The sequence below is a fragment of the Macaca fascicularis genome, chromosome 15 (assembly GCF_037993035.2).
Source record: "Macaca fascicularis isolate 582-1 chromosome 15, T2T-MFA8v1.1".
Lineage (NCBI taxonomy): Eukaryota > Metazoa > Chordata > Mammalia > Primates > Cercopithecidae > Macaca > Macaca fascicularis.
Window position 1 is genome coordinate 100,972,527 of NC_088389.1, and position 24,065 is coordinate 100,996,591.

General features: G+C 37.4%; 1 protein-coding gene across 15 annotated transcripts in view; it reads left to right on the forward strand.

Annotated features, from left to right (window-relative positions):
* Positions 1-24,065, forward strand: part of SMC5 (structural maintenance of chromosomes 5) — a 104,433-nt gene that overhangs the window by 18,089 nt on the left and 62,279 nt on the right. For 14 of the 15 annotated variants that reach the window (XR_012424780.1, XR_012424781.1, XR_012424782.1 and 11 more), the window contains exons 4-8: positions 117-279; positions 1,306-1,440; positions 3,591-3,731; positions 12,505-12,666; positions 16,602-16,673. Coding sequence is in view for 9 of the 15 variants with exons in the window: in XM_074017636.1 (XP_073873737.1) it covers positions 117-279; positions 1,306-1,440; positions 3,591-3,731; positions 12,505-12,666; positions 16,602-16,673 (673 nt within the window). In the remaining 6 variants the exon portion in view is untranslated. Of the gene's footprint in view, positions 1-116; positions 280-1,305; positions 1,441-3,590; positions 3,732-12,504; positions 12,667-16,601; positions 16,674-24,065 lie in introns of those variants that run through there. The other variant, XM_074017637.1, reaches the window with a different exon arrangement.

Here is a 24,065-nt window from a genome sequence, read left to right on the forward strand (position 1 = left end):
AAAATCATAATAATAATTCTATCTGGCACCTTTGGTGCAAGAGAATTTCTGAAATTTTATCTCTAAACTAATTATATATTTTGAATATAAAGATTCTTAAATTATTTTTTAATTAGGTTCAGAGCTTCTGGAAATCTTGTAATCACCCGTGAGATTGATGTGGCAAAAAATCAGTCGTTTTGGTTCATCAACAAAAAATCTACAACCCAGAAAGTAGTGGAAGAGCAAGTTGCAGCCTTAAATATTCAAGTGGGGAATCTTTGCCAGTTTCTCCCTCAGGTATGACAGAAATAAATGTAAAGATGGGAAAATTTTGTATATAGTGTTTCCTTTCTATGCCATAGAAAGGGTATTATTTAAATTGAACATAGCACTCTTATAGTTCTTTGTAAAAGTATTATTTCATCACTTAGAGTATAATGTTATTAATTTGTAGTAATTTGGAAAATTTCAATTAGTTAAAAAAAGTCTAAATTAGAGTATTTTGAAATAAAGTATTATTTTTTGAGTTCAGACAGTAGCTCAGATAGCTATGTGCTTCTATTTGTAGACCCTTAAAATGTTATTAATGAACAACTTTTTAGTCAATGTTTTTGTTTGTAGATGTTATATAATATTTGATATATTTGAGTTTACAAAATATTTGATATAATAAAACTCCTATAAGTATACCTTCTAAAATCATGTTATAGTTTGTTTATTAAAAATAAAAAATGCTGACAATGTATGTTAAATGTTAGTCATATTACCTCTTAAATTTGACTTTGAATGCTGTCTAGTGACAGCATTAACTAGGTAACTAGTACTTATTGATTAATTTCATTTTTCTTTAGAAACACAATGATGATTTCATAATGTGCAAATTAAATAAAACTTAAACATTAAAAAGTTTTTTGTTTATTTTAACACTTATCAGCTGGTGTCAGATTATCTCCGGAAGTAGATGTTTGAAATTGCCTTTTTTTTCTTTTTAAACCCTCTAACATTTCAACTGATATGTAATAAACAGTGATCATTTTCATCTTCAGACTATGTGTTCTTTTATTCCCAAACTTTTATTATACATATGTAAACATTTCAACCTTGAAATATTGGTGCAGAAAATTTTTAAAGATGATCAAAAAGATAACAATTTATACCCTAAGTTTATCTTCATTATTCTAAAGAATAATGCACAGAAGGTTTATATCTCAAAGGTTTTTTTTAATGAGTTTCACCTTGACAAGTGTAAGCATTGGGTGAAATACATTTTGAAGATATTTGTAAATGAATGATAGTTGCTAATATTTAATTTTTGTGCTCTAGGACAAAGTTGGAGAATTTGCTAAACTCAGCAAAATTGAACTCCTCGAAGCCACTGAAAAGTCAATTGGTCCCCCAGAAATGCACAGATATCACTGTGAACTCAAAAACTTCAGGGAGAAAGAAAAACAGCTCGAGGTACTTTAAAATAGGCAGCTCATTTGTCTTGTTTCTTATTGATTTCTGTATCTCAAAACATGGGAGAGAGAGTAGTAGTATTGATTCATTGAGTCAATTCGTATTTGATTGATTTTCACTTAGAATTATACTGCTAATATCAGTTCAAGTGACAGAGTGAGAATGGATCTGATAATATGAAGTTTGAAAAGGTTGACTATTTCAGCAAATACATATTATTAATTGAATTTTTAAGGAACCAATAACAGTATTATTAAAAAAATTATCTCAGGAAGTTACAGTATTCTTTCATTCATTCAGTATCTATTAAACACCTACTATGTGTCAGACACTGTGTAAGGCTTTCAGTAATAGAAGAGATACCATGTGCCATTTAATATGGCACTTTTGTTGAACCAGTTCTCTCATGTATTTTTTTCAGTCATCTGAAGGTAGACTTTGGAAGAGAATTACACATTTAGTTGGAATGTTGTTGGTTATTTTCACCATTAATAAACATAAAAATGTACTTTTATAGCATATCCTTCATAAAGGTGTTTTATTTAATGTATCTTTTTTCTACATCCCAGCAACTAAAATAAATACAGTAAATTTTCATAATAAGAAATTATTAGTCTGGGTGTGGTGGCTCAGACCTGCAATCCCAGTACTTTGGGAGACTGAGGCAGGAGAATCGCTTGAGTTCAGGAGTTCGAGACCAGCCTGGGCAACAGGGAGACCCTGTCTCTACATGAAAAGAAATAACAAAAGTTAGCCAGGCATGGTGGCGCATGCCTGTACTTCCAGCACTTGGGAGGCTAAGGTGGGAGGATTGCTTCAGCCAAGGAGGTCAAGGTTGCAGTGAGCTGTGATTGCACCACTGCATTCCAGCCTGGGTGACAGAGCAAGACCCTGTCTCAAAAAAAAGGAAATCTGGCTGGGTGTGGTGGCTCACACCTGTCATCCTAGTACTTTAGGAGGCCAAGGCAGGTAGATCACCTGAGGTCAGGAGTTCAAGACCAGCCTGGCCAACATGGTGAAACCCTGTCTCTACTAAAAAACAAAAATTAGCCGGGCGTGCTGGTGGGAGCCTGTAATCTGTAATCCCAGCTACTTGGGAGGCTGAGGCAGGAGAATCATTTGAACCTGGGAGACGGAGGTTGGAGTGAGCTGAGAACACCATTACACTCCAGCCTGGGCAACAAGAGCGAAACTCCGTCTCAAAAAAAAGAAAAAGGAAATCTGTTGGGTTTTTTTGGTTTGTTTTTTAATTTTAGGTTCAGGGATACATGTGTAGGTTCATTACATAGGCACATTGTGTCACAGAGGTTAGCTGTGTCACCCAGGAAATAAGCATAGAAATCTTGTAACCAATTGCTTTCTCTCAAAGTATGACTTATAATATATATTTTACTGTAATTAAATGTTATTTTTTGCCTTTGTCCACCAGACAAGGAAAAACATGTTTTTATTATACTTATTCAAAGTGAATAATCAAAGGAGTTGTTCTGAGCTTTTTATAGTTACTTTATCTTCAGATATTCTGTTCTTTTACCTTTCTCTATGTCAAACAATCAAATACTTTCACTTGAAACACTCACCTACACTCTCGACTATCCTCTGAAAGAAGACAAGCATACAAGCATATATTCTACTATGTTCTGAGTACATCTTTGTATTTATTAATTCACAACATAAAGGCTAATTCTTAGCTTTCTTTCATATCATTTCTAAGACCTTTCAGTCATGAGTGTTCATTTAACATACTAATCCTAGTAATACTACTATTCATTTGTATATCACTTTTACAGCTTTTGTTTAGCTTTCATCTATATTAAGTGAATTGCTTCTATCCTTCAAGTGGATGCAGCAGATATTTGGGGAAGAAGAGCCTGGGCTCAGATGTGGCAGGGCTTCATTACAGTTAGGACTAATAAATTGTAGACCCTAGACCAGAACTTGGGTGGGAATGTTGCTTTTACACAGGTTTTAGGGGTTTTGTTGAGACGGGATCTCACTGTTGCCCAACCTGGAGTCTACATAGTTCTTAAGAACTCCTGTGAATTCTTTATTGTGAAATTTTGCTATCGTTGTTTATTTTTCATTGTTAGAAGATGTGACCTGTTGTCATTTTTCTGTTAAACTGATTGTTCAACATATATTTATTGTAGACCTCATGCAAAGAGAAAACTGAATATCTACAGAAAATGGTTCAGAGGAATGAAAGATATAAACAAGATGTGGAGAGGTTCTACGAACGGAAGCGACATTTAGATTTAATTGAGATGCTTGAAGCAAAAAGGCCATGGGTGGTAAGTCATAATTTCTGGAGGAAAAATAGGTGTTTCTTTAAGTAGCAGAGTAATTATGATGACAGTATTAGTTACTGTGTATTCAAGTTAGGTGCTCCTTTTTCATTTTTGGCTTTATATGTTATACACAATAAAATTCATGTATTTTTTTTCTTAATTTTTTATTATACTTTAAGTTCTAGGGTACATGTGCACAACCTGCAGGTTTGTTACATATGTATACATGTGCCATGTTGGTGTGCTGCACCCATTAACTCATTTACATTAGGTATATCTCCTAATGCGATCCCTCCCCCCTTCCCCCTCCCCCAACCCAATGACAAACCCCAGTGTGTGATGTCTCCCTTCCTGTGTCCAGGTGTTCTCATTGTTCAGTTCCCACCCACGAGTGAGAACATGCGGTGTTTGGTTTTCTGTTCTTGCAATAGTTTGCTGAGAATGATGGTTTCCAGCTGTATCCATGTCCCCACAAAGGACTCCTTTTTTATGGCTGCATAGTATTCAATGGTGTATATTTGCCACATTTTCTTAATCCATTCTGTCATTGATGGACATTTGGGTTGGTTCCAAGTCTTTAGTGTTGTGAATAGTGCCACAATAAACATACGTGTGCATGTGTCTTTATAGCAGCATAATTTATAATCCTTTGGGTATATATCCAGTAATGGGATGGCTGGGTCAAATGGTATTTCTGGTTCTAGATCCTTGAGAAATCGCCACACTGTCTTCCACGATGGTTGAACTAGTTTACAGTCCCACCAACAGTGTAAAAGTGTTCCTATTTCTCCACATCCTCTCCAGCATCTGTTATTTCCTGACTTTTTAATGATCGCCATTCTAACTGGTGTGAGATGGTATCTCATTGTGGTTTTGATTTGCATTTCTCTGATGGCGAGGGAGGATGAGCATTTTTTTCATGTGTCTGTTGTCTGCAAAAATGTCTTCTTTTGACAATTGTCTGTTCATATCCTTTGCCCACTTTTTGATGGAGTTGTATTTTTTTTCTTGTAAATTTGTTTGACTTCTTTGTAGGTTCTGGATATCAGCCCTTTGTCAGATGAGTAGATTGCAAAAATTTTCTCCCATTCTGTAGGTTGCCTGTTCACTCTGATGGTAGTTTCTTTTGCTGTGCAGAAGCTCTTTAGTTTAATTAGATCCCATTTGTCAATTTTGGCTTTTGTTGCCATTGCTTTTGGTGTTTTAGACATGAAGTCCTTGCCTATGCCTATGTCCTGAATGGTATTGCCTAGGCTTTCTTCTAGGGCTTTTATGGTTTTAGGATTAACATTTAAGTCTCTAATCCATCTTGAATTAATTTTTGTATAAGATGTAAGGAAGGGATCCAGTTTTAGCTTTCTACATATGGCTAGCCAGTTTTCCCAGCACCATTTATTAAATAGGGAATCCTTTCCCCATTTCTTGTTTTTGTCAGGTTTGTCAAAGATCAGATGGTTGTAGATGTGTGGTATTATTTCTGAGGCCTCTGTTCTGTTCCATTGGTCTATATCTCTGTTTTGGTACCAGTACCATGCTCTTTTGGTTACTGGGGTTTTGTAGTATAGTTTGAAGTCAGGTAGCATGATGCCTCCAGCTTTGTTCTTTTGGCTTAGGATTGTCTTGGCAATTCGGGGCTCTATTTTGGTTCCATATGAACTTTAAAGTAGTTTTTTCCAACTCTGTGAAGAAAGTCATTGGTAACTTAATGGGAATGGCATTGAATCTATAAATTACTTTGGGCAATATGGCCATTTTCATGATGTTGATTCTTCCTATCCATGAGCATGGAATGTTCTTCTATTTGTGTCCTCTTTTATTTCACTGAGCAGTGGTTTGTAGTTTCCTTGAAGAGGTCCTTCACATCCCTTGTAAGTTGGATTCCTAAGTATTTTATTCTCTTTGAAGCAGTTGTGAATGGGAGTTCACTCCTGATTTGGCTCTCTGTTTGTCTGTTAGTGGTGTATAAGAATGCTAGTGACTTTTGCACATTGATTTTGTATCCTGAGACTTTGCTGAAGTTCCTTACCAGCTTAAGGAGATTCTGGGCTGAGACAGTGGGGTTTTCTAAATATACAATCATGTCATCTGCAAACAGGGACAATTTGACTTCCTCTTTTCCTAATTGAATACCCTTTATTTCTTTCTCCTGCCTGATTGCCCTGGCCAGAACTTCAAATACTATGTTGAATAGGAGTGATGAGAAAGGGCATCCCTGTATTGTGCCAGTTTTCAAAGGGAATGCTTCCAGGTTTTGCCCATTCAGTGTGATACTGGCTGTGGGTTTGTCATAAATAGCTCCTATTATTTTGAGATACGTTCCATCAATACTGAATTTATTGAGAGTTTTTAGCATGAAGGACTGTTGAATTTTGTCAAAGGCCTTTTCTCCATCTATTGAGATAATCATGTGGTTTTTTGTCTTTGGTTCTGTTTATATGCTGGATTATGTTTATTGATTTGCGTGTGTTGAAGCAGCCTTGCATCCCAGGGATGAAGCCCACTTGATCATGGTGGATAAGTTTTTTGGTGTACTGCTGGATTCGGTTTGCCTGTATTTTATTGAGGATTTTTGCATCAACATTCATCAGGGATGTTGGTCTAAAATGCTCTTTTATTGTTGCGTCTCTGCCAGGCTTTGGTATCAGGATGATGCTGGCCTTATAAAATGAGTTAGGGAGGATTCCTTCTTTTTCTATTGATTGGAATAATTTCAGAAGGAATGGTACCAGATCTTGCTTGTAGCTCTGGTAGAATTTGGCTGTGAATCCGTCTAGTCCTGAACTTTTTTTGGTTGGTAGGCTATTAATTATTGCCTCAATTTCAGAGCCTGTTATTGGTCTATTCAGGGATTCAACTTCTTCCTGGTTTAGTCTTGGGAGAGTGTATGTGTCCAGGAATTTATCCATTTCTTCTAGGTTTTCTTTTTTTTTTTTAATTTATTATTATTATTATACTTTAAGTTCTAGGGTACATGTGCATAACGTGCAGGTTTGTTACATATGTATACTTGTGCCATGTTGGTGTGCTGCACCCATCAACTCATCAGCACCCATCATTAAAAAGTCAGGAAACAACAGGTGCTGGAGCGGATGTGGAGAAATAGGAACACTTTTACACTGTTGGTGGGATTGTAAACTAGTTCAACCATTATGGAAAACAGTATGGAGATTCCTCAAAGATCTAGAACTAGATGTACCATATGACCCAGCCGTCCCATTACTGGGTATATACCCAAAGGATTATAAATCATGCTGCTATAAAGACACATGCACATGTATGTTTATTGCGGCACTATTCACAATAGCAAAGACTTTGAATCAACCCAAATGTCCATCAGTGACAGACTGGATTAAGAAAATGTGGCACAGGCCGGGCGCGGTGGCTCAAGCCTGTAATCCCAGCACTTTGGGAGGCCGAGACGGGTGGATCACGAGGTCAGGAGATCGAGACCATCCTGGCTAACACGGTGAAACCCTGTCTCTACTAAAAAAATACAAAAAAATAGCCGGGCGAGGTGGCGGGCGCCTGTAGTCCCAGCTACTCGGGAGGCTGAGGCAGGAGAATGGCGTGAACCCGGGAGGCGGAGCTTGCAGTGAGCTGAGATCCGGCCACTGCACTCCAGCCTGGGCGACACAGCGAGACTCCGTCTCAAAAAAAATAAATAAATAAAAATAAAAAAAAAGAAAAAAAAAAAAAAAGAAAATGTGGCACATATACACCATGGAATACTATGCAGCCATAAAAAAGGATGAGTTTGTGTCCTTTGTAGGGACATGGATGCAGCTGGAAACCATCATTCTTAGCAAACTATCACAAGAACAGAAAACCAAACACCGCATGTTCTCACTCATAGGTGGGAACTGAACAATGAGATCTCTTCTAGGTTTTGTAGTTTATTTGCGTAGAGGTGTTTATAGTATTCTCTGACGGTAGTTTGTATTTCTGTGAGGTCGGTGGTGATATTCCCTTTATCATTTTTTATTGCATCTATTTGATTCTTCTCTCTGTTCTTTATTAGTCTTGCTAGCGGTCTGTCAGTTTTGTTGATCTGTTCAAAAAGCCAGCTCCTGGATTCATTGATTTTTTGAAGGGTTTTTTGTGTCTCTACCTCCTTCAGTTCTGCTCTGATCTTAGTTATTTCTTGCCTTCTGCTAGCTTTTAAATATGTTTTCTCTTGCTTCTCTAGTTCTTGTAATTGTGACGTTAGGGTGTCAATTTTAGATCTTTCCTGCTTTCTCTTGTGGACATTTAGTGCTATAAATTTCCCTCTACACACTGCTTTAAATGTGTCCCAGAGATTCTGGTATGTTGTATCTTTGTTCTCATTGGTTTCAAAGAACATCTTTATTTCTGCCTTCATTTTGTTATGTATCCAGTAGTCATTCAGGAGCAGGTTGTTCAGTTTCCGTGTAGTTGTGTGGTTTTGAGTGAGTTTCTTAATCCTGAGTTCTAGTTTGATTGCACTGTGGTCTGAGAGACAATTTGTTACAATTTCTGTTCTTTTACATCAGCTGAGGAGTGCTTTACTTCCAACTATGTGGTCAATTTTGGAATAAGTGCGATGTGTTGCTGCGAAGAATGTATATTCTGTTGATTTTGGGGTGGAGAGTTCTGTAGATGTCTATTAGGTGCGCTTGGTGCAGAGCTGAGTTCAATTCCTGGATATCTTTGTTAACTTTCTGTCTCGTTGATCTAATGTTGACAGTGGGGTGTTAAAATCTCCTATTATTCTTGTGACAGAGTCTCAGTCTCTTTGTAAGTCTCTAAGGACTTGCTTTATGAATCTGGGTGCTCCTGTATTGGGTGCATATATATTTAGGATAGTTAGCTCTTCTTGCTGAATTGATCCCTTTACCATTATGTAATGACTTGTCTCTTGATTTTTGTTGATTTAAAGTCTGTTTTATCAGAGACTAGGATTGCAACCCCTGCCTTTTTTTGTTTTTCATTTGCTTGGTAGATCTTCCTCTATCCCTTTATTTTGAGCCTATGTGTGTCTCTGCATGTGAGATGGGTCTCCTGAATACAGCAAACTGATGGGTCTTGACTCTTTATCCATTGCCAGTCTGTGTCTTTTAATTGGAACATTTAGACCATTTACATTTAAGGTTAATATTGTTAAGTTTGAATTTGATCCTGTAATTATGACGTTAGCTGATTATTTTGCTCGTTAGTTGGAGCAGTTTCTTCGTAGCATCGATGGTCTTTACATTTTGGCATGTTTTTGCAGTGACTGGTACTGGTTGTTCCTTTCCATGTTTAGTGCTTCCTTCAGGAACTCCTGTAAGGCAGGCCTGGTGATGACAAAATCTCTCAGCATTTGCTTGTCTGTAAAGGATTTTATTTCTCCTTCACTTGTGAAGCTTAGTTTGGTTGGATATGAAATTCTGGAGTGAAATTATTTTCTTTAAGAATGTTGAAATTGGCCCCCACTCTCTTCTGGCTTGTCGAGTTTCTGCAGAGAGATTTGCTGTAAGTCTGATGGGCTTCCCTTTGTGGGTAACCTGACCTTTCTCTCTGACTGACCTTAACATTTTTTCCTTCATTTCAACTTCATTTCAAATCTGATAATTATGTGTTTTGAAGTTGCTCTTCTCCAGGAGTATCTTTGCGGCATTCTCTGTATTTCCTGAATTTGAATGTTGACCTTCCTTGCTAGGTTGGGTAAGTCCTCCTGGATAATATCCTGCAGAGTATTTTCCAACTTGTTTCCATTCTGTCCGTCACTTTCAGGTACACCAATCAGACGTAGATTTGGTCTTTTCACATAGTCCCATATTTCTTAGAGACTTTGTTCGTTTCTTTTTACTCTTTTTTCTCTAAACTTCTCTTCTCACTTTATTTCATTAATTTGATCTTCAGTCCCTGATACCCTTTCTTCCACTTGATTGAATCGGTTACTGAAGCTTGTGCATTTGTCATGTAGTTTTCGTGCCATGGTTTTCAGCTCTATCGGGTCTTTTAAGGACTTCTCTACATTGGTTATTCTAGTTAGCCATTCGTCTAATCTTTTTTCAAGGTTTTTAGCTTCTTTGCGATGGGTTCGAACTTCTTCCTTTACCTCAGAGAACTTTGATCTTCTGAAGCCTTCTTCTCTCAACTCGTCAAAGTCATTCTCCATCCAGCTTTGTTCCATCTCTGGTGAGGAGCTGCGTTCCTTTGAAGGGGGAGAGATGCTCTGATTTTTAGAATTTTCAGCTTTCTGCTCTGTTTTTTCCCCATCTTTGTGGTTTTATCTACCTTTGGTTTTTGATGATGGTGACGTACACATGGGGTTTTGGTGTGGATGTCCTTTCTGTTTTAGTTTTCCTTCTAACAGTCAGGACCCTCAGCTGCAGGTCTGTTGGAGTTTACTCGAGGTCCACTCCAGACCCTGTTTGCCTGGGTATCAGCAGCAGAGGCAGCAGAAGAGTGAATATTGCTGAACAGCAAATGTTACTGCTGATCGTTCCTCTGGAAGCTTCGTCTTACAGGGGTACCCGGCCTTGTGAGGTGTCTGCCCCTACTCGGGGGTGCCTTGTGGTTAGGCTACTCAGGGGTCAGGGACCCACTTGAGGAGGCAGTCTCCGTTTTCAGATCTCAAACTCCATGCTGGAAGAACCACTACTCTCTTCTAAGCTGTGAGACAGGGAGATTTGTATCTGCAGAGGTTTCTGCTACCTTTTGTTTGGCTATGCCCTGTCCCCAGAGGTGGAGTCTACAGAGGCATGCAGGCCTCCTTGATCTGTGGTGGGCTCCACCCAGTTTGAACTTCCTGGCCGCTTTGTTTACCTACTCAAGCCTCAGCAATGGCGGGCGCCCCTCCCCCAGCCTCGCTGGTGCTTTGCAGTTAGATCTCAGACTACTGTGCTAGCCATGAGGGAGGCCCCGTGGGTGTGGGACCTTTTGAGCCAGGCGCGGGATATAATCTCCTGGTGTGCCTTTTGCTAAGACCCTTGGAAAAGCACAGTATTAGGGTGGGAGTGACCTGATTTTCCAGGTGCTGTGTGTCATGTTTTCCGTTGGCTAGGAAAGGGAATTCCCTTACCCCTTGTGCTTCCTGGGTGAGGCGATGCCTCGCCCTGCTTCGGCTCTCGCTCAGTGACCTGTACCCATTGTCTGGCACCCACTGTCTGACACGCCCCAGTGAGATGAACCTGGTACCTCAGTTGGAAATGTCGAAATCACCTATCTTCTGTGTCACTCATGCTGAGAGCCGTAGCCTGGAGTGGTTCCTATTCGGCCATCTTGAAACTGCTCACCCATGTCTTTTTTTTGAGACAGAGTCTTGCTCTTTCTCCCATGCTGGGGTACAGTGGTGCGATCTCGGCTCGCTGCACCCTCTACCTCCTAGGTTCAAGCAGTTATCCTGCCTCAGCATCCCAGTAGTTGGGATTATAGGTATGTGCCACCACACCTGGCTAAGTTTTTTTTCTTTTTGTATTTTTGGTAGAGACAGGGTCTCACCATGTTGGCCAGGCTGGTCTTGAGCTCCTTACCTCAGGTGATCTGCCTCGCTCCACCTCCCAAAGTACTGGGATTGCAGGCATGAGCTACCACGCCAGGCTTTCTTTTACTAGTTTATTACATTAGCTGTGTGCTCATTTTTATTGTTTAATAAATAATAATTAATACAGTGCTCTTAATTCTTCCAGATTTTAGTCCTCAAGGGCTAGTTCTTTGATTGTTTTTTTATAGATGTTAATGATCAGAAAATTAAATCTTTGGGTGTCCTCAGTCAGGTCACTGAGAATTTACTTGGGGTTTGCCACTAATATCAGCCTCAGTTACAGATGTGGCTGATGTGTCTTAACTGTAATCTTCTACTCATATGTTTTATAATTTTTCTGAAGCTAATCTGTTACTTCTAATCACTGTGTAATGTGTATTTTATTAAGACTACAGTTCGGGTTAAAGATTCAATTCCCTCATTGCATTACTTTATAATTGGTAGAACAAAATAGGTAAGAAAGTTTTGTGGTGTTTGTTCCAAGGTTAGAATGGAAACAATTGTTACTTGCTTGAAAAAATATATGGCTGTATTTGTGGCATTCTTGTTCTGTCTTCCCCCTTCTCCCTACCCTATTCCATCATCTCATGATTCTTAAATTTTCCTTCTTTGGTTTTTCTAAATTTCATGTATCCTGTGTCCATTATTACTGCTTCTCTCACTTTGTCTTTTGATTTTCCTTATTTTTTCTAAGATTGATTTGCGTTTTTCATTTTTCTTCTTTTTTGATTTACTCGTATGTTTATTTTTTCTTTTCTTACCATCATCCCATTCACTCTTATATAATGTTGTCTTAGTGTGCCAGTTATTTTTTTTTTTAACAAATACTCCTATGACATGACAGGCATCACTTTCACCTCCATGCTGCTTTTTGTTTTTCTTTTGACCCATTTTCATTTTGTTCTTTTTTTTTTTCATTTTTATCTTTTATACTTGAGTTTCTTTTACTTCTTTATACATCCCTGTATCTCTTCTTTATTGACAGATTAGAGGTAAGTTGCATTTTCATAGCCATTAGGATATGTTTCAGAGAACAGGGTGGACATCTGAGAATCTGAACTAGTGATAGACATAAACGCTTAGTGATTATCAACACTGTTATTAAATCATTACATTGGTATTTACTATTTCTGAAGTTGTCCCAGAGGACAAATTTTACATTAATAAACCTGTTTTGATATCAAAACAGTCTTTTCTTAGATTTGGTTTCTGCCTGTATCTTGATTTTTAGTATATGTGTTAGTTTAAGCTAGGGCATTAACTTCTGTTTGTTGAATTATTTGCAAGGAATATGAAAATGTTCGTCAGGAATACGAAGAAGTAAAACTAGTTCGTGACCGAGTGAAGGAAGAGGTCAGAAAACTTAAAGAAGGGCAGATTCCTATAACACGTCGAATTGAAGAAATGGAAAACGAGCGTCACAATTTGGAGGCTCGAATCAAAGAAAAGGTACTTTTTGGGTTCAGTTTTGGATTATCTGAATTTTAGTTTAGCAAATATAAAAATATTTTGCAGGTGTTTGAAAATATTTTCAAGGGTTTCTTGTATCTCTCATTTCTTAAGTTTTTTAACCAGGAATTCTGCCACCATAGGACTTTCAAGGACATACTCATTACTATTGAAGTGTTGCTGCTTTATAGGACTTCCAAGATATAAAGAGAGAAAAGTGAAATACGATTTTTTTTTTTTTTTTAGTTACAAGAGGATTCATAGTGGTATTCCTGGAAACACTGAGCTTTTTTTGTGAATATGTTATATATCTGCTTTGTAATTATACACCCTTTTGAAGGAAGGCAATATAGAAAATCTGATGTTTTTGGAATGGGTATAGAATAATACCCTATATTTTAAAAGAATAGATTTTTTTATGACTATGGCTTCTAGAAACCTTTGGTGGATTTTGAAGTTAGAGATTATTTGAGAATTGTTTACATTCCTGCTTCTGAAATAAAACAATATAGGCAGATCCAAAATTGTGCATGAGATTTTGGAGATTCATGGATGCACTGAAGTCAAGATACTGACCCCTACTTAAGAAGTTCTGATGTGGCTGGGCACAGTGGCTTATACTAATCCCAGCATTTTAGGAGGCTGAGGTGGGCAGATCATTTGAACTCAGGAGTTCAAGACCAGCTTGACCAACATGGTGAAATCCTGTCTCTATGAAAAATACAAAAAAGTTAGTCCAGGCATGGTGGTGCAAGCCTATAAGTCCCTGCTACTCGTGAGGCTGAAACAGGAGGATCACTTGTGCCTATGAGGCAGAGGTTGCAGTGAGCTGAGATCTTGTCACTGCTCTCCAGTGTGGGTGATAGAGCGAGGCCCTATCTCAAAAAATATATATGATAAAAATTTAAAAATAAAGAATTTCTGATATCAATTGTCAGTTGGCTCAAGTATGTAGAATTATTTGTAATTAGAACAGTGGAATTTATGCTATATATAGGTTAATTCTATGAAACCAGAAAACCATTCACAATCTTTGTGGACTGTATACCTCGATGTTGGTCACTGCTTGAACATGGGTGTCAGTGATCATAAAGGGTGAATCTTAGCCTGGCAGTGCTATTGGGAAAAAATTGTGTGAAACATGATTTCTGCTATTGAAAGGTCATTTAGGAGAGAGTGTGTTACAAACTTAGCAGTATTTTTTTTTTAGTCATCTTCTCTATTTTTGAAGATTGTGTTTTCTTCTCATGTGCATATGCTACTCCAGGTTTTTTGTTACTGAATTTAAGATTGCCATTTATACAGGTTTGACTAATATAAGTTTTATCTTTTGTTTGTAAAAAAGAAGTTATGTGGAGCTCTTTGATTTCGAGATGTGATTGTACTTTCTCTTTTTAGGCTACTGAAAGTCAGAAAAATGACTTCTTGAGCTAGATTTTACCAGATACTATGTTGAGCAATGCTTACTGAGTGAGAAAGGCCATATCTAGGAATATAAAGTAAACTTTGTAACAGAGGAAATGAATCAACAGTTTTGACTTTGCTACTATCATGTCAGAAAAGCTCCACTATATCTTAATTCTAATACAGGTTAAAGTGAGTTAAAATTATTGCACTCAAGTCCAGAAAATTAAACAGTTACTAAGATCAGATAAAGGTTTTAGGACTTGATCAGGTCTGATTCTGAAAGAGAGTTGCTATTGGTCATTTTAAATGTTAGGGGGAAAAGGAGTTGTAGACATTATCTAGACAAGTCCCCTCATTTTATTGTTAAAGATACTGAATACCAGTGATAACACAACTTCCTCAAGGATATGAAACTAATAGTTGGCAGTCATTGTTATGTTAATGATGGTTGGTTGTAGTTAAGTTGTGAATTTGTAATTGCTTCTTTTTTTGGTTCTTGAATTTTCTGTTACTGCAAAACTACCTTTGTAGTGGAAAATATGTACATAATAAATTTCAAATCTCTTAATTAAGGAAACATATTTAACCCTTTCTTTGGTCTATTTATAACAGAAGCCCAGCTATTGTTATATTAGGCTCATTGTCAAACATCCATGAGCCTAATTTATTTATGTGAAAATCTGCATGGCCTAAGATGTTTCAGAATTATTTTCCTAAAGAAGTGATCCTGGATTCTGAAGTGGTACCTCCTTATGTCAGTCTCTAGTAAAAGTAGTTATTAGCACCCATAGCCTTGCAACAGGAATACAATGGTTAATTTTGTTTAATACTCATGCTATTCTTTTTTTTTTTTTTTTTTTTTTTTGAGACGGAGTCTCGCTCTGTCGCCCAGGCTGGAGTGCAGTGGCTGGATCTCAGCTCACTGCAAGCTCCGCTTCCCGGGTTTACGCCATTCTCCTGCCTCAGCCTCCCGCGTAGCTGGGACTACAGGCGCCCGCCACCTCGCCCGGCTAGTTTTTTGTATTTTTAGTAGAGACGGGGTTTCACCATGTTAGCCAGGATGGTCTCGATCTCCTGACCTTGTGATCCGCCCATCTCGGCCTCCCAAAGTGCTGGGATTACAGGCTTGAGCCACCGCGCCCGGCCAATACTCATGCTATTCTTCTTCTTGCTCGCTCTGTTCCAGCAGAAAACTTTTTCCAACACTTGTAATTTTTTTTTTTTTTTTTTTTTTGTAATTCCAGGCAGGTGATAAAGTGTTATGGACAGGGCATAGCCTTTTGGGTCACACAGACCTGTATTTTAAATCCTCACTCAGCTGTCTGACCTTCAGCAAATCGTTTAGTCTCTCTGAGTTTTATTCTCCTCAGTCAGGTGAGGACAGTAATAGTAATCTTTATCTTACATGATGAGCGTGTATGATTTAAGCATACATACATCAGTGTTACTAGCATCAGAAAATTAGTTTTCCTCTATGGGAAGAAACTATTGTCTCTTGGCATAAGAGATCCACCAGAGATGGGATTTCCTAGGAGAACTCACAGCTAAGATTTATTACAGCAAAAGGATGCAAAACAGTCAGTAAAGGGAAAATGCCCTGAGAACAAAGTCTGGAAGAAACCAGGCACAAGCTTCCAGGGGTCCTCCCCCAGAGAAGTCACACAGAATGTGCTTAATTCTTCCATCATCAAATTGTGGCAACACTTTTAAAGTCCTGTCTACAGGGGAAGTGCATTACAGACTCGGCACCCAAGGTTTTTATGTGCATTGGGCAACTAGGCATTCTAGCAGCACGTACTCAACTTCCAGAATGCAAGAAGGAAGCAGATGTTCTACATCAACCACATTGTTTGTACAAACGTGCACAGTGAGCCACTCTTATCAGTTAGAAAATGGTAGAAACACTCCCAAAATCCATGTTTCCAGACAACAACAAAGGACCGACCTTGCAAACAAGCCTTTCCAAGAGTAGTAGTCTTAGCCTATAATGTTAATTCTTTTCTGTATAGCCCTATTCTCTACTGTGTTTGAATTACATATTATATGTGTTAATGATGTATAATGTGTCTGTAATATGTCATGTATGTGTTTTATGTGTTAATGAAAAATATCAAGGAGGTAACATGTGGTATGATAGAACTCTATATTTGAAATCAGACCTGATTTTTTATAATTAGTTTCCATTTTTTAGCTATGTATACAGGTTACTTGGCCTCTTTTGATCCCTACCAGTCAGTAATATTTGTCCTGATTATCCTGTAGGGTTGTTTTTAGGATCAGATGAAATAAGACAGGAAGATAAATGTAAAGAGAAAAACATGCATGCGTATTACTGCAACTGTTTATTAATATCATTAGGAATAACCTTTTATAGACTTGCAAATAACTGTTGGTATTTTGTTGATAATTATGCATTTTGCTTGAAATAAATTGTTCTGGGTTACCTCTATTTGAATGGACAGGGCCATATAATTTGCTTGCATGAGTTTTTAACTAACTGTCCCTCCTCCTCTGGTTTAATTTTACAGGCAACAGATATTAAGGAGGCATCTCAAAAATGCAAACAGAAGCAAGATGTTATAGAAAGGAAAGATAAACATGTAAGGTTTCATACTACTAAAATTTTTATTACATTAAAATTTGCTCTAACTTTTGTTTTCAAATACGGATGATGGGACAGATTCTTGTTGGGGAATGGCCAAGATCCTCTGCATTCTCTATTTCTTAATCTGAGGGAAAGTAAGATTTGGAAGTATAGTAGTTGCTCAGAGGACAATTGTGAATAATTTCTCAAAGCTGCTAGTAGCTGTGCCTTACGATCTTTGTAGCTGAGTGGCTGTACTTTTTTAATAGGATAATGGTGGATTTGGTTACCTTAATAGCAAAAGTTAAGATCTAAGGGATTTATTATTTTTTTTAAACACAGAAATAGACCTTTTATTTTGAAAAATCAGTGATGACATTTATGTAGAAAATGCATATGTACCTTTATGCATGATTGAAATTAATGAGACAAAGTATACTTAAACTGTGGAACTTTTCGTCTTTTTTTTAGTTTAGTTTTGTTTTGTTTTGTTTTTGTTTTTGTTTTTTTGAGACAGGGTCTCTGTTACCCAGGTCGGAGTACAGTGGCGTCATCTTGGCTCACTGCAGCCTCTGCCTCCCAGGCTCAAATAATCCCCCCACCTCAGCCTCCTGAGTAGCTGGGACCACAGGTGCATGCCACCACACCCAAGTACTTTTTTGAATTTTTGTAGAGATGAGTTTTTGCCGTGTTGCCCAGGCTGGCCTTGAACTCCTGAGCTCAAACTATCCACCTGCCTCAGCTTCCCAAAGTGCTGGGATTACAGGCACGAGCCACTGCCCCTGGCTGGAACTTTTTATTATATTTTTATTGTTGAGTTTTATTCTGTTTTGATATAATCTTGGTTTATAGCTTCAATTTCTAGAAATGAAGACACGTAAAACTTTAACCTACTGCAGGTAAATTATTGCTAAGGAAATATCTTGTTTTAATTTGTAGTATCCTGTTGTTTTTGATATATGCAGCTTCTCAATCTGAGAATATAAATTAAAAGTTTTTAAAGGTTTTTTTCCTTTATAATATTGTTTTCTCTTGGTAGATTTTTGTTTCTTTTCTTATTTGGTTTCGTGCTTTCTTCCTGGAGTCTTTCCTTGTATCTGGGAGCCTTTGGTTCTCTTTATAGTTAAGGGTAAGGCATTGAAAGGCTGATTACAAATTTTTTATGTGTGGGTGGGCCTGATGACAAAATTATGTTAGGATATTAGGTAAGAAAGTGGGCTCTTTTGCTAACAGGCGCCCAAATATATGTGTGTTTGTATTCTTCAGCACCATTCTGAGACTAAATTTTGAAATTACCTGCCTTGGGGGTAGACATGTAACTTCAGGCATTTCTGGTAGTTGAAGCATTATGTTAATCTCCTAGTTTTCAGCCTCGCCGCTTTTTCTATCCCTTTATTTTAAGTCCCAGGTGGCTCACTTAATTTCTCCAAAGAATTAATCGCAGATGTTCACAGAAACAGCTTGGTTGTCAGTGTTATGTGCTTAGGGTTGTGTATGTTGGGGTAAGGGTATTGGGATAAGAAGGAGGATATAGATAATTGCATTCTATGTGATGTTGTTTGTACTTGGCATTTCCTAGTCCTAAGAATCTCTGGGGTTTTTATTTGTTTTTATTTTTTAGAAGGAATAATCAGTTCTTCACATCCCTTTCTTTTTCACTCACCCTTTACACTATGGTTCCTATAATATAATATACTACTAAATTAGTTATTTGTTTTTCATCTTCTAAGTATTTATTAAACTTTCCATTTACTGATCTCTCTTCCCTTCCTTTTGTCCTGATGGGATGGATCCCTTTTTACTCCATTCCTATTATTTTATTAGAGTTAGGCAGAAAAATACATAAAACTCATCCTGTATCCCCAGACACAAATACAAGGTTGGTAGATTGCCTCATGTTAAACTTCCCTTGCATTCCTGTCATAAATTTTAATTGATGTTTTAATATATTGCTGTATTCAACTATGAAATTTTGTATTTAGGATTTTTTGAACTTTGTGAGATTGGCCTATAATTTTATTTTTTGTTCTATTCTTAATTGGTTTTGTTTTCAGGCTTGTGCAGACCTGGTATATAATTTACTATTCCTTGAATCAGTTTCAATCGTTTATATTCCTTCTCTTCCTGTCACTGATATTTGTGTATCCATTTTTTTCCCCTTATCATATTTGCCAGGACTTGTCACTTTGATAAGTCTTTTCAACCAATTTTTTTTTAAATCAACTTTATTTTTTGTTGACTAATAATTTCCTCTTTCTTAATTCATTTTTTCTGCTTTGAGTATTTTTTAACGTTCTTGAATTGTAAAAAGCATGTTTCTTTTATTTTTCATCTTTCCTAATTTTTAATAAAGGCATTGTAGGATATAAATTTTTTTCTGGGCATCGTTTGGCTACATCTCACATGTATTGATTAGAAAGCTCTTCGTTTCAGTTTAAGATATTATAATTTTTATTTGAATATTTTCATTCATTTGAGGTTACCTAGCAGTTCTTACTGTTTTAATTTCCATGGATATGGAATTTTTTAGGCTTTTAAAAAAATGTCAAGTTCTTATACTGCTTTATGGTCAGTAAATGTGGCCTTACAACTTTTTTAAAGAATTTTTTAAGACTTTTTTTGGCTTTTATTGTATATTTGATTTTTGTACCTATTCTTTGAAAACAATGTGCATTCTGTCTTCAGGTGTGGAGATATGTGTACACCCACATACATACATACATTAGAATAGGCTTACTATAATTATGTATACTCATATGTTCTACTTTTTTGTTAACCTACTCGATTTAGTTTTTGTTGTTGTTGCTGCTGTTGTTGTTATGAGATGGAGTCTTGCTCTATCTCCAAGGTTGGAGTGCAGTGGCACAGTCTCGGCTCACTGCAGCTTCCGCCTCCCAGGTTCAAGCGATTCTCCTGCCTGAACCTCCCAAGTAGCTGAGACTACAGGCATACACCACCACGCCTGGCTAATTTTTGTATTTTTAATAGAGACAGAGTTTCATCCTATTGGCCAGGCTGGTCTCAAACACCTGACCTCAAGTGATCCACCTGCCTTGGCCTCCCAAAGTGCTAGAATGACAAGTGTGAGCCACCGCACCTGGCCTGATTTAGTTATTTTTAAGGCGTCAGTATCTCCTTCTATGAGTATAGATTTGTCTGTTTTTCCTTGTAATTATATCAGTTTTTGCTTCCTAGATTTTAAAGCTTTCTTATTTTGTTTTTATTTCTGTACCATGTTTTGCTTTATGTGCTGTAAATAATACTGGGTTTGTGTTGAAATTTTTTTCAATTTGATGGGAAATTAAGGAGTTTAAACAGATGAAGAAGTTTAAACAGTTCACATTTACTGTTTTGTTTTCTACTTGTTACATTTTTTACTTGATTCCTCTTCTCTTTATATTTTCTGTTTTTGTTAACCAAGGTTTTCTCATTCTATTTTTTATTCTATAGGTGGAAAGTTCTATTTAGTTCTATTCTAGTGATTATCTTAAAATTTTAAGTGACACATTTCTAACAAAAGAGCTCATCAGTATCTTTATTCTCCCACCTAATTAAGAAAAAAAAAAATTAGCAAGCTTATGTTTTCTCTTTCTGTACTCCCATGTCAGTATCATCAGAAATTTGACTTGTGGTTATTTAAAATGTTATTTTTTTTTTATTGCCAGTATTTACATGTTGGGTATCTCTAATATGAAATCTAAAAATGCTCCAGAACCCAAAACTGTTTTGAGTGTGTTGACATGATACTGAAAGGAAATGTGCTTTAAAGCATTTTGGATTTCTGGATTAGGGAAGCTGAACCTGTAAGTATAATGCAGATATTCAAAGGTCTTAAAAAATTTGAAATCCAAACCACTTCTGGTCCCAAGCATTTTGGATAAAGGATAATCAACCTGTGTTTAGATTTAATAATATGTTTTGTTGGTTTATTTGATCGTGTTGCTTTTGTATTATACTCCCTCTGGCTTGCTAGGAAAGGAGAAATAAAGAGTTCTCTTTTGACTAAAGTTCCATCCTTTTTTTTTTTTTTTTTTTTTTTTTTTTTTGAGACGGAGTCTCGCTGTGTCGCCCAGGCTGGAGTGCAGTGGCCGGATCTCAGCTCACTGCAAGCTCTGCCTCCCGGGTTTTTACGCCATTCTCCTGCCTCAGCCTCCCGAGTAGCCGGGACTACAGGCGCCCGCCACCTCGCCCGGCTAGTTTTTTGTATTTTTTAGTAGAGACGGGGTTTCACCGTGTTAGCCAGGATGGTCTCGAACTCCTGACCTCGTGATCCGCCCGTCTCGGCCTCCCAAAGTGCTGGGATTACAGGCTTGAGCCACCGCGCCCGGCCTAAAGTTCCATCCTTTTACTTTATGCCTATATGTGTCTTTGCATCTAAAATGTGCCTCCTATAAATAGTAGATAGTTGGACCATGATTTTTTAGTCCTCATTAGCATAAAATCAGATATTGCAGAAGGGGTCTTGTTATGAATAATAAAAGACACTCCTGTCACTCAGAAAATTCCAAGGGTTTTAAGAACTTTGTGCCAGGAACCTAGGAACAAAGGCTAAATATATATATTTACACCACAACAGTTCTTTTATATTGGATAGGAAGGAAAAAAAGTTATAAACAACAAACTACATTTATGTTATATTTTACATTTATCTATTTAATTACCTTTACTGGTTCTCTTGATTTCTTTGTGTAGATTCAGAGTACTGTCTAGGGTCCTTTCATTTCAGCCTTAAAGATGCCTTTTAGTATTTCTTGTAGGGGAGGTCTGCTAGTGACAAATTGCTTTTTTGTTTATCTAGGGATGTCTTAAGTTTTTGTTTTTGAAGGATAATTTTGCTGGATATAGAATTCTTGGGTTTTTTTTTTTTTTCCAGCACTTTGAATATGTTGTCCCACTGCCTTCTGGCCTCCATGGTTTCTGATAAGTCAGTTGTTAATCTTATTGAGGATCTTGGTACATGATGAGTCACTTTTTTCTTGCTTTTAAAGTTTTCTCTTTGTTTGTTTTTCAATGGCTAATCATATTTCTAGATGGGAGTCTCCTTGAGTTTATCCTGTTTGGAATTCATTGAGCTTCTTAAATGTGCAGATTAATGTTTTTCATCAAAGTTAAGAAGTCAGTTTTCAGTATTTCTTCATATATTCTTTCTGTCTCTTTTCTTTTTTGAGACTTACATATTTTGATATGCTTGATGGTATCCCACAAATCTCAGAGACTGTTAATTTTTTTTTTTTTTCTGAGATGGACTTTAATTCTTGTTGCCCAGGCTGGAGTGCAATGGCACAACCTTGGCTCACTGCAACCTCCGCCTCCCAGATTCAAGCGATTATCCTACCTCAGCCTCCTGAGTAGCTGGGATTATAGGCACCCACCATCACAACCAGCTAATATTTTGTATTTTTAGTAGAGACAGGGTTTCACCATGTTGACCAGGCTGGTCTCAAACATCCTAACCTCAGGTGATCCACCCACCTCGGCCTCCCAAAGTGCTGGGATTGCAGGCGTGAGCCACCACACCTGGCCCTCTGTTTATTTTTCTTGATTCTTTTTTCTTCCTGTCCCTCAAGCTGGATAATCTCAATCAACCTGTCTTCAAATTCACTTATTCTTTCTTCTGCCTGTTTGGATTTGCTATTAAGACCCTCTGTTAATCTTTCATTTCAGTTTCTGCATTTTTCAAATCTACATTTTTCTAGTTGACTCTTTTTTATAATTTTTGTGCTTTTATTGATACTCCATATTCAGTGAGATATTGTTCTCTTCCTTTCCTTTAGTTTTTTTTGATATGGTTTCTTTTAGTTCATTGAACATATTTAAAATAGCTGTTTTAATCCTTTTCCTATTTAGAAAAAAAGTACATGCAGCTTACTGCCAGCATTCATTTAATTTTGCATAAACACACTCTGAGACCTAAGGAAATGTGACTAATTTTCAATGTGAAAGTAAGCACCGCCGGCAAGTATTCTCAGGGCAAGCGAAAAAAGGGTTAAAGCCCCTTTGTCTTATAAGTCCATTTCTGTACTTCCCCAGGGACTTTTTCTATTGGCTGCTTTTTTCCTGAGTATGGGCCATGCTTTTCTCCTTTATTTGAATGTGTTACAAGTTTTTGTTGAAACTGAACAGTTTAAGTCACATACTCTAGCAACTCTGGAAATCAGTCCCATTCCCCTACCCAGGGCTTGATGTTGTTGCTATTTCTTTGAATATGTTGTTGGTGTTTGTTTGTTTAGTGACTTTGCTAGTTCTTTAAAGTTCTTATTCTTGGTCATTTGTGGCTACTGAAGTCACTACTAGGTTAGTTTAGTGGTTAGCTAATGACTGAATCTGTATTCCCTTAAATGCCTGGAACCCATATGTTTCCCAGTCTTTGTTGAGGATCTCTGTGTGTATGTTGGGTCATGCGTTCAACATTCAGCCAGGCACTATTTGCACTTTACTGAGATTCAGTCATTTTTCTTGAATAAATGCTCCTAAGATTGTTGAAAACTTTGGTTAACTCTGTCTCAACCTTCGCTTCCTATTTGCACACAACCTCAGAGTGAAACAGAGATGAGAACTTAGGGTCTTCTCAGGCGTTTCTGGATCATGTATATAGCCCTGGGCATGCACACAGTCCTGCTAATGGACATGACCTTCTAGAATCCCAGGAGCTTCCAAAACCTCATATGGTTTGGGGAGAAACTCATTCTCCAGCCTTTTCTTTTAAGATTTTTGGTTAGCTTATTGTTTGCTGTAACTGTTATCTGCTTCACGCAGCTGTGTTGTTAAACAGTTGCTTCTGATTGTTTTTGACAAATGCATCCAAGGAAAAGGCTGTTTTGTAATGGTGAGCTGTGAATCAGGTCAAATACAGACAAGCCTTATACAAGTAAGTTTTCTCAGGAAACTGCCAGGTAGATCAGATAATGACATTTCTCTAAGAATGAGGATTTATTAGGTTGGTGCAAAAGTAGTTGCATTTTTTGGCCTTATAAAGGAGCTCCAGACCTGTTCATACCTCTCCAGTGGTTGCTAGACTATCAGGGAACCCCACCCCCGATATTCAACATGGGTTCTTTTCTATTTCCCTAAACGTTGGCTGGTCTGAGAAATAAAGGGAAAGAGTACAAAAGAAAGAAATTTTAAAGCTGGGTGTCCAGGGAAGACATCACATGTCGGCAGGTTCCTTGATACTCCCTGAGCCATAAAACCAGCAAGTTTTTATTAGCAATTTTCAAAAGGGGAGGGAGTGTACGAATAGGGTGTGGGTCACAGAGATCACATGCGTCACAAGGTAATAAGTATCACAAAGCAAATGGAGGCAGGGCGAGATCACAGGACCACAGGAGGGGGTGAAATTAAAATTGCTAATGAAGTTTTGGGCACACGTAGTCATTGATAACATTTTATCAGGAGACAGGGTTTGAGA